Here is a 16,462-nt window from a genome sequence, read left to right as displayed (position 1 = left end):
AGTTATTTTTTTGGTTCGTTTAATAGTTAAAACAAATTTACATTATTGCAATCCGTTGATAAAACATTGTCCTTTACAATTATAAAAGCTTTTTGAAAAAAATCTACTACTCCGGTAGCATATCAGCAGACTGGGGTAGATCCTGCTGAAATCCTATGTATTGAATGAATACGGAATCGTTTTGAATCGAAAAAATATAGTTTTTGAATTGAGAATCGCGTTGAATCGAAAAAAATCGATATATAATCGAATCGCGACCCCAAGAATCGATATTGAATCGAATCGTGGGACACCCAAAGATTCGCAACCCTAATGGCTACACTTGTTTTCCACCGGAAGATGGCTTTTTATGATTATTTCATATTAATGAATCATCCGTATAATATCGAATATGTAATATATAGTCAATTAAACATTAGATTAAAAAAAGTTTCCCCCCAAATTATGTACTTAAATAAAGTGTTTTCAGTCAGAATTTTGAGTAGACAATCACATATTTTATTGGAGACTTGTAATATACTGTATTAATTAAAAATAATTAAAAAATACACCCAATTTGTAAAGCTGCGTGGTTTTTGTATATATTTTTTTAACAAAATATATATATTTTTTCCATTGCCTTATCAGTAGTAGTGTTCATATTTGGTCTAAAGCAGGGGTGTCAAAACCAAAGTGTGGACCGGGGACCATTTTTGGGCCTGGAGCTAGTTTTTATTGGTCCTTGACATCCATCCATCCATCCATCCGTTTTCTACCGTTTGTCCGTTTTGGGGTTGCCAGAGCCTCTCTCAGCTCAATTGGGGCGGAAGGCGGCATACACCCTGGACAAATCGCCCGGTCCTTGACATTCGATTCAAAAAAGTTTTTTCCCGAAATATGTAGTTAAATAAAGTGTTTTCAGTCAGAATTTTGGTGTATTTTGAGTTGACAATCACACATTATACCCGTATTAATCCAAAATAATAGAAAATAAACCCAATTTGTAAGGAAAGTCAGCACAAAAGTTGTGTAGTTCTTGTATTTGTTTTACAAAAAAAAATTTGGGGGTTAATTTTGCCTTATCAGTAGTGTTCAAGTACACTGTTCATATTTGGTCTAAATCAGGATTATCAAAACCAACATGCGGAAGGGGGGCCATTTTATTTTGCCTGGAGCTAGATTTTATTGGTCCTTCACATTCAAATAAAAAAAGTTTTTCCCCCAATATGTAGTTAAATAAAGTGTTTTCAGTCAGAATTTTGGTGTATTTTGAGTTGACAATCACACATTATACCCGTATTAATTCAGAATAACAGAACATAAACCCAATTTGTAAGGAAAGTCAGCACAAAAGTTGTGTAGTTCTTGTATTTGTTTTATAAAAAATATATTTTTTGTTAATTTTGCTTTATCAGTAGTAGTGTTCAAGTGCACTGTTCATATTTGGTCTAAATCAAGATTATGAAAACCAACATGCGGACCGGGGGCCATTTTTTTTTTGCCTGGAGCTAGTTTTTATTGGTCCTTGACATTCAATTCAAAAAATGTATTCCCCAAATATGTGGTTAAATAAAGTATTTTCAGTCAGAATTTTGATGTATTTTGAGTTGACAATCATAAATTTTGTTATAAACTTGTAATATACCCGTATTAATTCAAAATAATAGAAAATAAACCCAATTTTCAAGGAAAGTCAGCACAAAAGTTGTGTAATTCTAGTATTTGTTTTACAAAAAATATATATTTTTGTTAATTTTGCCTTATCAGTAGTAGTGTTCAAGTGCACTGTTCATATTAGGTCTAAAGCAGGGGTATCAAAACCAAAGTGCGGAACGGGGGCCATTTTTGGGCCTGGAGCTAGTTTTTATTGGTCCTTGACATTCCATCCCAAAAAGTTTTTTCCCCCAAATATCTAGTTAAATAAAGTGTTTTCAGTCAGAATTTTGGTGTATTTTGAGTTGACAATCACACATTGTACTCGTATTAATTCAGAATAATAGAACACAAACCCAATTTGTAAGGAAAGTCAGCACAAAAGTTGTGTAGTTCTTGTATTTGTTTTACAAAAAAATTTTGGGGGGTTAATTTAGCCTTATCAGTTGTAGTGTTCAAGTGCACTGTTCTCATTTGGTCTAAATCAGGATTATCAAAACCAACATGCGGAACGGGGGCCATTTTATTTTGCCTGGAGCTAGATTTTATTGTTCCTTGACATTCAATTCAAAAAATGTATTCCCCAAATATGTAGTTAAATTGTTTTCAGTCAGAATTTGGGTGTATTTTGAGTTGACAATCACACATTATACCCGTATTAATTCAGAATAATAGAACATAAACCCAATTTGTAAGGAAAGTCGGCACAAAAGTTGTGTAGTTCTTGTATTTGTTTTACAAAAAATATATTTTTTGTTAATTTTGCTTTATCAGTAGTAATGTTCAAGTGCACTGTTCATATTTGTTCTAAATCAGGATTATGAAAACCAAAGTGCGGACCGGGGGCCATTTTTTTTTTTTGCCTGGAGCTAGTTTTTATTGGTCCTTGACATTCAATTCAAAAAATGTATTCCCCCAAATATGTGGTTAAATAAAGTGTTTTCAGTCAGAATTTGGGTGTATTTTGAGTTGACAATCACACATTATACCCGTATTAATTCAAAATAATAGAAAATAAACCCAATTTGTAAGGAAAGTCAGCACAAAAGTTGTGTAGTTCTTGTATTTGCTTTACAAAAAATATATTTTTGGTTAATTTTGCTTTATCAGTAGTAGTGTTCAAGTGCACTGTTCATATTTGGTCTAAATCAGGATTATCAAAACCAACATGCGGAACGGGGGCCATTTTATTTTGCCTGGAGCTAGATTTTATTGGTCCTTGACATGTTCTAAAAAAAAATTAAATAAAGTCATTATTATCGAGGTGTGCCAGATCAAAAAAACGGTTTTCTTATAACAGGTCCTTAACCCTTTAGACCTCAGGGCCCGACTTTTCCACTACATAGGGGCCCAATCTTACCCCTAAATTTTAATATTATATCTAACCAGTTTACAACCTTATCAGATAATATGGAAGGATGTGTTCATTTTAAGGGCTTAAGTCAGGCTGATTAAAAAAATAAATACTAATTAAATATAAAAGGGACTCATAAAAACTGATGAAAAATAAATGAACATACAATCACGCGGGCGTAAAAGAAATACATTCTAACTAAATTGATAGTAAAAATATATATGTTTCTTAAATAAACTGTCAAATAATTACAGTTTCACCACTTTAGTCATAATTTTTGAGCTTAAGACATTTTCTCTCCGACATTAGCTCCAGAATTATTCCTTGTTTGATATTGCCTCTACTGCCACAAGTGGTGGAAAAGTGTATTACAACCGAGAGCCACTGTGGTCCCCTTGAGAAACAGATATTAAACAGTGGCCCTGGAGTTGTCGCACGGGGCCCTTATGGTTAAGAAACACTGACCTGTAGCACAGAAAACTAAGACAATGTTGTTGTTTTTCAAATAACCTATAATATTCTGATGTATATTGCATTTGTTTAGGCATCTTTGATGTACAATAATGTACCCATCCATCCACCCATTTCCTACCGCTTATTCCCTTTTAGGGGTCGCGGGGGGCGCTGGCGCCTATCTCAGCTACAATCGGGCGGGAGGCGGGGTACACCCTGGACAAGTCGCCACCTCATCGCAGGGCCAACACAGATAGACAGACAACATTCACACTCACATTCACACACTAGGGCCAATTTAGTGTTGCCAATCAACCTAATGTACCCGTCGATGGAAAAAAAAAAAACTTTTAATATGATGCAGTGTATTTTTCCAACTCAGAAAAATATATAAAAGCTTAATTTTATAATACATGTTAATAAACAATCATAGCCACATTAAAAAATGAATGTACAATATTAGTTTCCAAGTGTTTTTACATAAGACTTTATTTAATATGGTATGGACTTAAAAACACTTTAATTGCCCCGACTGTACATTTGGATTGTTATTGTTCAACGTGTAGCTTTTAATAATGTACATTTTAAACTGCAAAAAAACAAATCAGGAAGTAAAGCATTCTTGAGTTTCGGATTTAAAAAAAAAAATACATTAACAAGGGTTCTAGCTCGGAGCCCTGTGGGACACCGAAGTTAAAAGCGGTAAATTCCCTTTAGTTGGATCGATGTATTAAACACTAATGTTTAAACTAGTATTTGTAAGGGTTCTTTCTGGTCATCTTATAAAATATCAACTTTATGTCTTTCACAAACTTGGAAACAAATAGGGCATTATTGTTAATTAACTTTATCATCATTAGGTGATGGGTTTGCTCCAAAACACTGCATTGAGTATATTGCTATAATTTAGTAAATATAACATATTATATACACTATTTTGCTTTTAGGGTAGTGGTGTTCTTAACAGTTATTTAGCCATGTCATTCATTTTTACTACAAACTCCGTGTCCATATGAGTTAGGAAATTGTGTTAGATGTGAATATAAACAGAATACAATGATTTGCAAATCCTTTTCAACCCATATTCAGTCGAATATGCTACAAAGACAACATATTTGATGTTCAAACTGATAAACATTTTCGTTTTTTGCAAATAAACCTTAACTTTAGAATTTAATGCCAGCAACACGTGACAAAGAAGTTGGGAAAGGTGGCAATAAACACTGATAAAGTTCAGGAATGCTCATCAAACACTTATTTTGAACATCCCACAGGAGTGCAGGCTAATTGGGAACAGGTGGTTTCCATGATTGGGTACAAAAACAGCTTCCCAAAAAACGCTCAGTCTTTCACAAGAAAGGATGGGGCGAGGTACACCCCTTTGTCCACAACTGTTTGAGCAAATAGTCAAAAAGTTTAAGAACAACGTTTCTCAAAGTGCAATTGCAAGAAATTTAGGGATTTCAACATCTACGGTCCATAATATCATCAAAAGGTTCAGAGAATCTGGAGAAATCACTCCACGTAAGCCGGAAACCAACATTGAATGACCGTGACCTTCGATCCCTCAGACGGCACTGTATCAAAAACCGACATTAATCTCTAAAGGATATCACTACATGGGCTCAGGAACACTTCAGAAAACCACTGTCACTAAATACAGTTGGTCGCTACATCTGTAAGTGCAAGTTAAATCTCTACTATGCAAAGCGAAAGCCATTTATCAACAACATCCTTCTCTGGGCCCGAGATCATCTAAGATGGACTGATGCAAAGTGGAAAAGTGTTCTGTGGTCTGACGAGTCCACATTTCAAATTGTTTTTGGAAATATTCGACATCGTGTCATCCGGACCAAAGGGGATGCGAACCATCCAGACTGTTATCCACGCAAAGTTCAAAAGCCAGCATCTGTGATGGTATGTGGGTGCATTAGTGCCCAAGGCATGGGTAACTTACACATTTGTGAAGGCACCATTAATGCTGAAAGGTACAAACAGGTTTTGGAACAACATATGCTGCCATCTAAGCGCCGTCTTTTTCATGGACGCCCCTGCTTATTTCAGCAAGACAATGCCAAGCTACATTCAGCATGTGTTACAACAGCGTGGCTTCGTAAAAAAAGAGTGCTGGTACTTTCCTGGCCCGCCTGCTATCCAGACCTGTCTCCCGTCGAAAATGTGTGGCGCATTTTGAAGCGTAAAATACGACAGTGGAGACCCCGGACTGTTGAACAACTGAAGCTCTACATAAAACAAGAATTGGAAAGAATTCCACTTTCAAAGCTTCAACAATTAGTTTCCTCAGTTTCCAAACGTTTATTGAGTGTTGTTAAAAGAAAAGGTGATGTAACACAGTGGTGAACATGCCCTTTCCCAACTACTTTGGCACGTGTTGCAGCCATGAAATTCTAAGTTAATTATTATTCGCAAAAAAACATGAAATATCTTGTCTTTGTAGTGCATTCAATAGAACAGTGGTTCTCAAATGAGGGTACTTGAAGGTATGCCAAGGGGTACGTGAGATTTTTTTTAAATATTCTAAAAATAGCAACAATATTTTATAAATATATTTATTGAATAATACTTCAACAAAATATGAATGTAAAGACATGAACTGTGAAAAGAAATGCAACAATGCAATATTCAGTGTTGACAGCTAGATTTTTTGTGGACATGTTCCATAAATATTGATGTTAAAGATTGATTTTTTTGTGAAGAAATGTTTAGAATGAAGTTGATAGATCTCCATTACAATCCCCAAAGAAGGCACTTTAAGTTGATGATTACTTCTATGTGTAGAAATCTGCATTTATAATTGAATCACTTGTTTATTTTTCTAACAAGTTTTTAGTTCTTTTTATATAGTTGTTCCCAAATAGTTCAAGAAAGACCACTACAAATGAGCAATATTTGCATTGTTATACAATTTAATAAATCAGAAACTGGTGACATAGTGCTGTATTTTACTTCTTTATCTCTTTTTTTTCACCCAAAAATGTTTTGCTCTGATTAGGGGGTACTTGAAATAAAAAAATGTTCACAGGGGGTACTTCGCTGAAAAAAGGTTGAGGACCACTGCAACTGAATATGGGTTGAAAAGGATTTGCAAATCATTGTATTCCGTTTATATTTACATCTAACACAATTTCCCAACTCATATGGAAACGGGGTTTGTTGATATTGTTTTGGACAAGCCATTGGGACAGTGGTTTTTAACCTGGGTTCGATCGAACCCTAAGGGTTCGGTTGAGGTCAAAACACACCTGACTCTTCGTGTAAATACAAACTTCTCCCTGTTAGCATATTACGGATACGGCAACAGCTGACCCGATTTGCAGGTGTGTAATTACTGTTCATTTTGTGCACCAGTAAAAAAAAACATGAAACACACTTTAGTATAGGGAACATATTAACCATTAATTAGTTTCTTATTAACATGCAAATTAGTAACATATTGGCTCTTAACTAATTATTAAGTACTAATTATGGCCTTATTATAACCCTAACCCTCTAACCCTAACCAAATAACTCTAAATTAAGTATTTATTACTTACAATATGTTCCCCTAGTGCAGGGGTCGGGAACCTTTTTGGCTGAGAGAGCCATGAAAGCAAAATATTATAAAATGTATTTCCGAGAATAATAGACCTATATACTCTAGAAATGTTGGTCTTACTTAAAAATGCATGCGTTTAGTTGTGTTCAGTGTTAAAAAGAATATTATATGGCTCTTAGGGAAATACATTTTGAAATATTTGGCTTTTTGGCTCTCTCAGTCAAAAAGGTTCCCGACCCCTCCAATAGACTCTTCTTTATTATAAAACAAATGTGAAAACTGTAAAAACAAACCAAAAATAAAACTCATATTAGTTCATATTAGTACTTTTGTATTCTTAATAATATTAACAATGTTGGCTTTTCTTTTTACTAATTGGCATTTTTTAATAACTGACACAAGGACATATTTTGGATATACCGTGATACCTCGGTTTTCCTTATAAATGAACAATTTGAATTGACAATAGAATTGACTTTTTTTTTTTTCCCACAAGGAATGAATCAGTTTTTAAACCCAAAAATGTGGACAGAAACCCCGCTTTATAAAGAGCGGCGCAGACCCCACAGCGCCCTCTCCCATTAGTAAAAAATAAAAATAAAAATTAAATTAGACTTTTTGGACCAGTTGATCTGCCGTTTCTTTTCTTTTTCTCCTATGTCCCACTCTGTCCCACTCTCCCTTGTGGAGGGGGTTCGGTCTGATCCGGTGGTCATGGATGACGTACTGGCTGTCCAGAGTCGGGACCCAGGATGGACCGCTCGTCCAGAGTCGGGACCCAGGATGGACCGCTCGTCCAGAGTCGGGACCCAGGATGGACCGCTCGTCCAGAGTCGGGACCCAGGATGGACCGCTTGCCTGTGTATCGGCTTGGATGACGTACTGGCTGTCCAGAGTCGGTACCCAGGATGGACCGCTAGTCCAGAGTCGGGACCCAGGATGGACCGCTTGCCTGTGTATCGGCTTGGGACATCCCTGCGCTGCTGATCCGCCTCCGCTTGGGATGGTTTCCTGCTGGCTCCGCTGTGAACGGGACTCTTGCTGCTGTGTTGGATCCGCTTGGACTGGACTCTCGCGGCTGTGTTTGATCCATTATGGATTGAACTTTCACAGTATCATGTTGGACCCGCTCGACATCCATTGCTTTCGTCCTCTCCAAGGTTCTCATAGTCATCATTGTCACCGACGTCCCACTGGGTCATTATTGTCACCGATGTCCCACTGGGTGTCACCGACGTCCCACTGGGTCATTATTGTCACCGACGTCCCACTGGGTGTGAGTTTTCCTTGCCCTTATGTGGGCCTACCGAGGATGTCGTAGTGGTTTGTGCAGCCCTTTGAGACACTAGTGATTTAGGGCTATATAAGTAAACATTGATTGATTGATTGATTGATATAATAATTTTTAACTCTGAATACAAATAAATGTGTGCACTTTTAAGTAAGACCAACATTTTAAGACTATAATAAGTATCTTCTTCTTTTTAATAACATTGTTATTCTGAAGCTAATGAATAAAATAGTTCTTACCATTAATGCGACTTCTTGAACAGGAACGGTAGAAAACGGATGGATGGATTAAAATGCATGAGAATGTTTTATATTTGGAATGTTATTTTTAACACTGTGATTACCAGCGGAATTATTCATTATTTATCGCTGTCTTTTTCAACCACTGTAGTGTGCCGTGAGATACAGTCTGGTGTGCCGTGGGAGAGATTATGTAATTTCACCTAATTGGGTTGATAATATTTTTTGCAAACCTGTAACAATAATTCAAAAATGTGCTGTTATTGAGTGTCTGTGCTGTCTAGAGCTCGGCAGAGTAAGCGAGTAATACTCTTCCATATCAGTAGGTGGCAGCAAGTAGCTAATTGCTTTTGTAGATGTCGGGAACATGGTATGTCGCGATCACAATATGGGGGAGGCAGCATGTAGGTAAAAAGGTATCCAACACTTACACTAAAAATAAACAAAAGGCGAGTGCCGCTAAGGAAAGGCATTGAGGCAAAACAAAACTAAAACTGAACTGGCTGCAAAGTAAACAAAAACAGAATGCTGGACGACAGCAAAGACTTACAGTGTGCGGAGCAGACGGCGTCCACAAAGTACATCCGTACATGGCATGACGATCAACAATGTCCACACAAAGAAGGAGTGTGTCCGCACAACTTAAATAGTCTTGATTGTAAAAACAAAGCAGGTGCGATGAATAACATTCAAGGAGGACATGAAACCGCTAGAGGAAAATACCAACAAAAGAAGAAAAGCCACCAAAATAGGAGCGCAAGTCACACTGGAAAACACCGAAAAAACTATAATAAGTTACGGCTTGACAGTACACCTACATAGAGACAAGAGCTATTGCGAGAACACATTTTTTTTGTCAATATCGGCTATTGAGTTTAATTTTTTTAAATGTTTTCTGCTGGTGGTGCGCCTCAGAATTTTTTCAATGAAAAAAATGTGTTTTGGCTCAAAAAAGGATGAAAACCACTGACTTATCGTGTTAAGCAATGTCAGCTAAGATTTATCTGAGAGCCAGGTGCAGTCATCAAAAGAGCCACATCTGGCTCTAGAGCCATAGGTTCCCTACCCCTGCCCTAGTGTCCAAATAACTCTAAAGCAGGGGTGTCAAACTCAAATACAGCATGGGACAAAATTTTAAACTGAACAAAGCCGTGGGACAAGGTTAAATAAATAAATAAATGGGTTGTACTTGTATAGCGCTTTTCTACCTTCAAGGTACTCAAAGCGCTTTGACACTACTTCCACATTTACCCATTCACACACACATTCACACACTGATGGAGGGAGCTGCCATGCAAGGCGCCAACCAGCACCCATCAGGAGCAAGGGTGAAGTGTCTTGCTCAGGACACAACGGACGTGACGAGGTTGGTACTAGGTGGGAATTGAACCAGGGACGCTCGGGTTGCGCATGGCCACGCCGTCCCACGGTTGAACAAATTAACCTTTCAATAGGGACCCAAACAAGTTTTGCCTTGAACATTGAACGAGCAAGGATTGTATAACTTTATAGTGACATGCAAAATCGATTTTCAAATATTGTAGCATCCCGAAAGAGTTAGTGCTGCAAGGGGTTCTGGGTATTTGTTCTATTGTGTTTATGTTGGGTTACGGTGCGGATGTTCTCCCTAAATGTGGTTGTCATTCTTGTTTGGTGTGGGTTGACAGTGTGGCGCATGTTTGTAACAGTGTTACAAGTTGTTTATACGGCCACCCTCAGTGTGACGTGTATGGCGGTTGACCAAGTATGCATGGCCTTCACTTGTTTGTGTGTAAAGTCCACATATCGTATGGAGAAAAAGCGGACGGGACGACAGGTTGTAGAGGACGTTGAATGCAGTGCCTTAAAGGCACGTCCCCAATGATGTTGTTTGGGTGGAAATCGAGAGAAATTGGGGAGAATGGTTGCCCCAGGTGATTAATCGGCAAGGGCACTGAAATTCGGGAGTCTCCCGGGAAAATCGGGAGGGTTGGTAAGTATGCGTATTAGCGGTGAATGCGGTGTTATAATACCGGCGGGCCAGCTCTAACGTTAATTTGATATTGCCTCAAGGGCCAAATTAAATTACACGGTGGGCCAAATTTGGCCCGGAGGCCAGAGTTTGACACCCATGCTCTAAATTAAGTCTTTGTTACTTAGAATATGTTCCCCATACTAAAGTGTTACCAAAAACATACAAGTTTGTCTTGAATTTGAAAAAAAACAACACTTTATTTTTGACTAGAGAAGGGTTCGGTGAATGCGCACATGAAACTAGTTGGGTTCGGTACCTCCAACAAGGTTAAGAACCACTGCTCTAATCCTAACCCTAACCAAACAACTCTAAATTAAGTCTTTGGTACTTAGAATATGTTCCCCTAGTGCAGTGGTTCTCAAATGGGGGTACGCGTGCCCCTGGGGGTACTTGAAGGTATGCCAAGGGGTACATGAGATTTCAAAAAAAAAAATTCTAAAAAAAATAGCAACAATTCAGAAATCGTTTGTAAACATATTTATTGAATAATACTTCAACAGAATATGAATGTAAATTCATAAACTGTGAAAAGAAATGCAACAATGCAATATTCAGTGTTGACAGTTAGATTTTTTGTGGACATGTTCCATAAATATTGATGTGTTAGAATAATTATGTATATATATTATCACACTAACTTTAGTATGCTTAAAGTCTGTTGCTTTAGTTATGAGCTATTGTGCTCAAGTTAGACTTTTTCTAATCTATGCAAGGACAAAACTTCAAAACTTGTTATCTTTGTTTTATTCAGAGTTCTATGGAACTCTGAATAAAAGCAGGGACGCGGGAGCTGAACCTCTGAGCGTAGGGTGAGACTGTGACTAAGTGTGCAGCGCCATGCGTTCTCCTCATGAACTAAATTGTGAAGTGAAGTATATTTATATAGCGCTTTTCTCTAGTGACTCAAAGCGCTTTACATAGTGAAACCCAATATCTAAGTTACATTTAAACCAGTGTGGGTGGCACTGGGAGCAGGTGGGTAAAGCGTCTTGCCCAAGGACACAACGGCAGTAACTAGGATGGCGGAAGCGGGAATCGAACCTGCAACCCTCAAGTTGCTGGCACGGCCACTCTACCAACCGAGCTATGCCGTCCCAAATTGAACGCTATCTCTGCATGGTTCCTTGCTTCTTGTCTGATTAATAGATGTCATCAGTGTTTGAACCTGACATATGTTAAACATTTCTTTTTTTGTGAAGAAATGTTTAGAATTAAGTTCATGAATCCAGATGGATCTCTATTACAATCCCCAAAGAGGGCACTTTAAGTTGATGATTACTTCTATGTGTAGAAATATTTATTTATATTTGAATCACTCGTATATATTTCAACAAGTTTTTGGTTAATTTTATATCTTTTTTTCCAAAATTTTCAAGAAAGACCACTACAAATGAGCAATATTTTGCACTGTTATACAATTTAATAAATCAGAATCTGATGACATAGTGCTGTATTTTACTTCTTTATCTCTTTTTTCAAGCAAAAATGCTCTAATTAGGGGGTACTTCAATTGAAAAAATATTCACAGAAAAAAGGTTGAGAACCACTGCCCTAGTGTCCCAAAAACTCTAAATTAAGTCTTTGTTACTTAAAATATGTTCCCCAACATACTAAAGTGTTACCAAAAACATATAGCTTTGTCTTGAATTTGAAAAAAATATATATAAATATATTTTTGACAAAAGGAGGGTTCGGTGAATGCGCATATGAAACTGGTGGGGTTCGGTACCTCCAACAAGGTTAAAGGCCTACTGAAATGATTAAAACGTCATACTTGATATTTTGCGGTATTGCCATATTTTTGCCGAAAAGATTTAGTAGAGAACATCGATGATAACGTTTGCAACTTTTGGTCGCTAATAAAAAAGCCTTGCCTGTACCGGAAGTAGCAGACGATGTGCGCGTGACGTCACGGGTCGTGGAGCTCCTCACATCCTCACATTGTTTACAATCATGGCCACCAGCAGCAAGAGCGATTCGGACCGAGAAAGCGACGATTCCCCAATTAATTTGAGCGAGGATGAAAGATTTGTGGATGAGGATAGTGAGAGTGAAGGAATAGGGGGAAAAAAACAAAACAAAAAAAACTAGACGGCAGAGCGATTCAGATGTTATTAGACAAATTTACTAGGATAATTCTGGAAAATCCCTTATCTGCTTATTGTGTTACTAGTGTTTTAGCGTTTTAGTAAAAGTCGGAGGGGTGTGTTGACCGCCAGTGTCTCTGAGGGAAGCCATGTTTCTCGACGAGGCGAAGCGAAGGCAGCCATTAGAGATCCCCCCCCCCCCCCCCCCTCTCCTCCACGGTGGAAGCATCCCACATTTGGGGGCGGCCGGTCGGAGGAGGCAAGAGAGTCCGCACCTGCCTCTTTGACAGGTGCACGAGGAACGACGCAAGCTCCGCTCATGTCCACGGTAAGAGCCGACTTATTACCACAATTTTCTCACCGAAACCTGCCGGTGGTAGAGACCCATGTTCGCTTGACCGCTCTGTTCCATAGTTAAGCTTCACCTTTGGGAATGTAAACAAGGAAACACTGGCTGTGTTTGTGTTGCTGAAGGCAACTGCAATACACCAGCAGCTTTCTTCTTTGACGTCTCCATTACTAATTGAAGAAATTGCAAAAGATCCAGCAACACAGATGTCCAGAATACCGTGTAATCATGCGATTAATGCAGACGACTTATAGCTGGGATCGGGCTGAAACAAAATGTCCGCTACAATCCGTGACGTCACGCGTACACGTCATCATACTGCAACGTTTTCAACAGGATACTTCGTGCGAAATTTATAATTGCAATTTGGTAAACTAAAAAGGCCGTATTGGCATGTGTTGCAATGTTAATATTTCATCATTGATATATAAATTATCAGACTGCGTGGTCGGTAGTTAGGATTCAGTAGACCTTTAAGAGCCACTGCATTGGGATCTGCTTGAACATGTTGCCTTTACATACAGTCGGAAATAACACCTACTAGTAGATGAACGCATCCCGATTAAACCAAACCACCATATTTTCAAACAGTATAAAAGTATAGCATTTCAATAAATGTCATAGCTGGGAAAAAAACGATTAGAGCTCTGTGGCAGAGTGACGTCAGGCAGGGGAGCAATTGTCCCAGACACCTCAACGGCTAATATCGTGGTTAACGAGGACCCCTCGAATGCACCACTAGCGCTCCACAGATGGAGGCTGGGCTAGCGGCTGCTTGGCGACCAGCTGCTCGGTGACTGCTCCCCCGGCGAGGGGTGGTCGGGGTTGTCGGGGTTGGGCTCCGAGCTTTTCGGCGTCAACGGGTGAGGCGTCGCCCCGGTCCCAGCTCGAATGTGACCCGGGGTGGGACGTCATTACATCGTCGCCTCGGCGAGCGTGAGGCTAGGCTAACAGCAGGTGGCTAGCTCAGCTGTTTATAATTAGTGTCACCGTTTATCGTGTAATCTCAATTTCCTCGTATTAGCACAAAATTGTTTTAAAAAAAAGCCATAGTTCGCTTTAAATCAGTTAAAAAAAAGAAAAAGCAAACAGCGATGTTGGCAATTAAGTGACTGTTTGCTACACTGATGCGAGCACTGCGCATAATGAGCGATTATTATGGGATGGCTCAGCCTGGTCTCCACTGGCAAGTTTACGGCGAGGACGGGCAGGGCGACCGGATGTCCTCTCCCTCTCCACTTCCGTCCCCGGAGTTGCTGGAGGAGGACGCTTCCGGAAGCGTCCCTCCGCCGGATTCCACTCGCGGCACGGCGGCGGAGAGCGACTCGTGCGCCCAAGCGGACGAGCCCGTCTCCGGGGAGTCGGAGACGAATGGCCCCCGCGCGGACCCGCAGCCTCCTCCCGGCAACAACCCGAGCCAGGACGGGGTCAAGCCCGCGAAGAAGAGGAGGCCGATCAGGGTGGACACGTCCAAAGCCAAAACCTCACTGGAGGCGGTGAAAATCAGCATCAAGCAGCTCAAGTGGAAAGAGGTTGGTAAAATGAAATTGAAAAAAAGTATTCAATGTTTTTTTTTTTTCTTTGTTTCCATCAAACTTTTGCGCGGCCCAGCTTATTTTGAATACAGTTGTGATCAAAAATATTCAACCCCCACACAATTTTGGTGTTTTAGCAAGTTGGACATTTATTCCGTATTTTGTTTATAGTCATATCAAATAAAGATGTGTCAAATAGACAAATGCAACTTAAATTGTAACACTGTATTTTAGAAAATACCAAAAAAGGAACATTTTCTTAATATCTCATTGACAAAATGATTCAACCCCCTAGTTACATGCATCTTTAGTACTTAGTAGAACACCCTTTGGCAGTAATGACATCCTTCAAAGGTGATACATAACCGGACACAAGCTTCTTGCAACCATCTACAGGTATTTTAGCCCATTCCTCTTGGGCAAAGGCCTCCTGTTCATTCATATTCTTGGGCTTGCGTGCTGCAACTGCCTTCTTCAAGTCCCACCACAGCTTTTCTATAGGATTTAGGTCTGGCGACTGTGAAGGCCACTCCAGAATCTTCCAGCCCTTCTTCTGCAACCACTCTGATGTTGATTTGGAGGTATGTTTGGGATCGTTGTCCAACGTCTCCCAAGCCTCAGCTTCGTCACTGACTTCATGACATTTGCAGCTAATATATCCTGGTAGGAAATAGAGTTCATAATGCCTTCAACGCGCTGGAGATTCCCGGTATTTGAGGCAGAGAAACAGCCCCTGAGCATGATTGACCCCCCACCATGCTTAACAGTAGGCAAGGTGTTCTTCTCTTTGTAAGCTTCATTTTTTCTCCTCCAGACATAACATTGATTCATAGGCCCAAAGAGTTCCACTTTTGTCTCATCACTCCATAGAACAGTTTCCCAAAACCTTTGGGGTTTGTCCAGACCATTTTTGGCATACAGGAGTCTATTTTTCTTGTTCTGCCCGCCTTATTGTTGGGACGAAACCTGCGTTCTCCCCTCTGCAATGTCCTGTTGTAGTTCCTCAGCTGTTACCCGGGGGTTTTTCACCACTGTACGCTTCAAATACCGGACAGCAGTTGCACACAGCATCCTCTTTCTACCACGCCCAGGTAGTGTTTCCACTGTGCCTTTAGCTTTAAACTTGCGAATTATGCTCCCAACTGTGTCTCTTGGAATGTGTAATGTGTAATTTCTTATATCCATATCCTTTATTATGAAGAGAAATTACCTCCTCTCTTGACTTCTTTGACCACTCCCTGGACTTCACCATGTTGCAAATACACCTTTGACCATCTACAAGAAGCTGAGCGTCACAGTCTTTTTCAATCAGTTTAATTGTTGCTCGTTATGGTTCTAATCACATCTACAGGTGTTTTCAACACCTGATTGAAAAGACCTTATTCAAATTCTGTTCTTAAGAGTTATGATCTTCAAGGGGTTGAATAATTTTGTCAATGAGATTATGAGAGAAATGACACTGTTTGGTATGTACAAAATATAATTTTGTAATCCAAGTTGCATTTGTCTATTTAATGCATCTTTATTTGATATGACTATAAACAAACTACGGACTAAATGTCCTCCTTGCTAAAACACCAAAATTGTGTGGGGGTTGAATAATTTTGATCACAACTGTAGAATAGGGGTCGGCAACCCAAAATGTTGAAAGAGCCATATTGGACCAAAAATAAAAAATAAATAAAAATTTGTCTGGAACTGCAAAAAATTAAAACAAGTGTTTTAATGAAAGGCCTACTGAAACCCACTACTACCGACCACGCAGTCTCATAGTATGTATAAATGATGAAATATTAACGTTGCAACACATGCCAATATGGCCTTTTTAGTTGACTAAATTGCAATTTTTCACGCAAAGTATCCTGTTAAAAACGTCGGTATGATGACGCGTGCGCGTGACGTCCCGGGTAGTAGCGGACATTTTTTTCCAGCCCAATCCCAGCTATAAGTAG

The 16,462-nt window shown here is 39.3% G+C and overlaps 1 protein-coding gene across 1 annotated transcript in view; it reads left to right on the top strand.

Annotated features, from left to right (window-relative positions):
- Positions 1 to 13,699: 13,699 nt before the first annotated feature.
- Positions 13,700 to 16,462, top strand: part of ttll11 (tubulin tyrosine ligase-like family, member 11) — a 37,281-nt gene continuing 34,518 nt past the window's right edge. Inside the window, exon 1 of the mRNA XM_061907990.1 lies at positions 13,700 to 14,507. Within this exon, the coding sequence (XP_061763974.1) occupies positions 14,103 to 14,507 (405 nt within the window). The 5' untranslated portion in view covers positions 13,700 to 14,102. The remainder of the gene's footprint in view (positions 14,508 to 16,462) is intronic.

Source organism: Nerophis ophidion, linkage group LG08, assembly GCF_033978795.1.
Source record: "Nerophis ophidion isolate RoL-2023_Sa linkage group LG08, RoL_Noph_v1.0, whole genome shotgun sequence".
NCBI classification, from domain to species: Eukaryota; Metazoa; Chordata; class Actinopteri; order Syngnathiformes; family Syngnathidae; genus Nerophis; species Nerophis ophidion.
The sequence above is the reverse complement of the archived record's forward strand: the minus strand, read 5'-3'. Positions and strand labels throughout refer to the sequence as shown.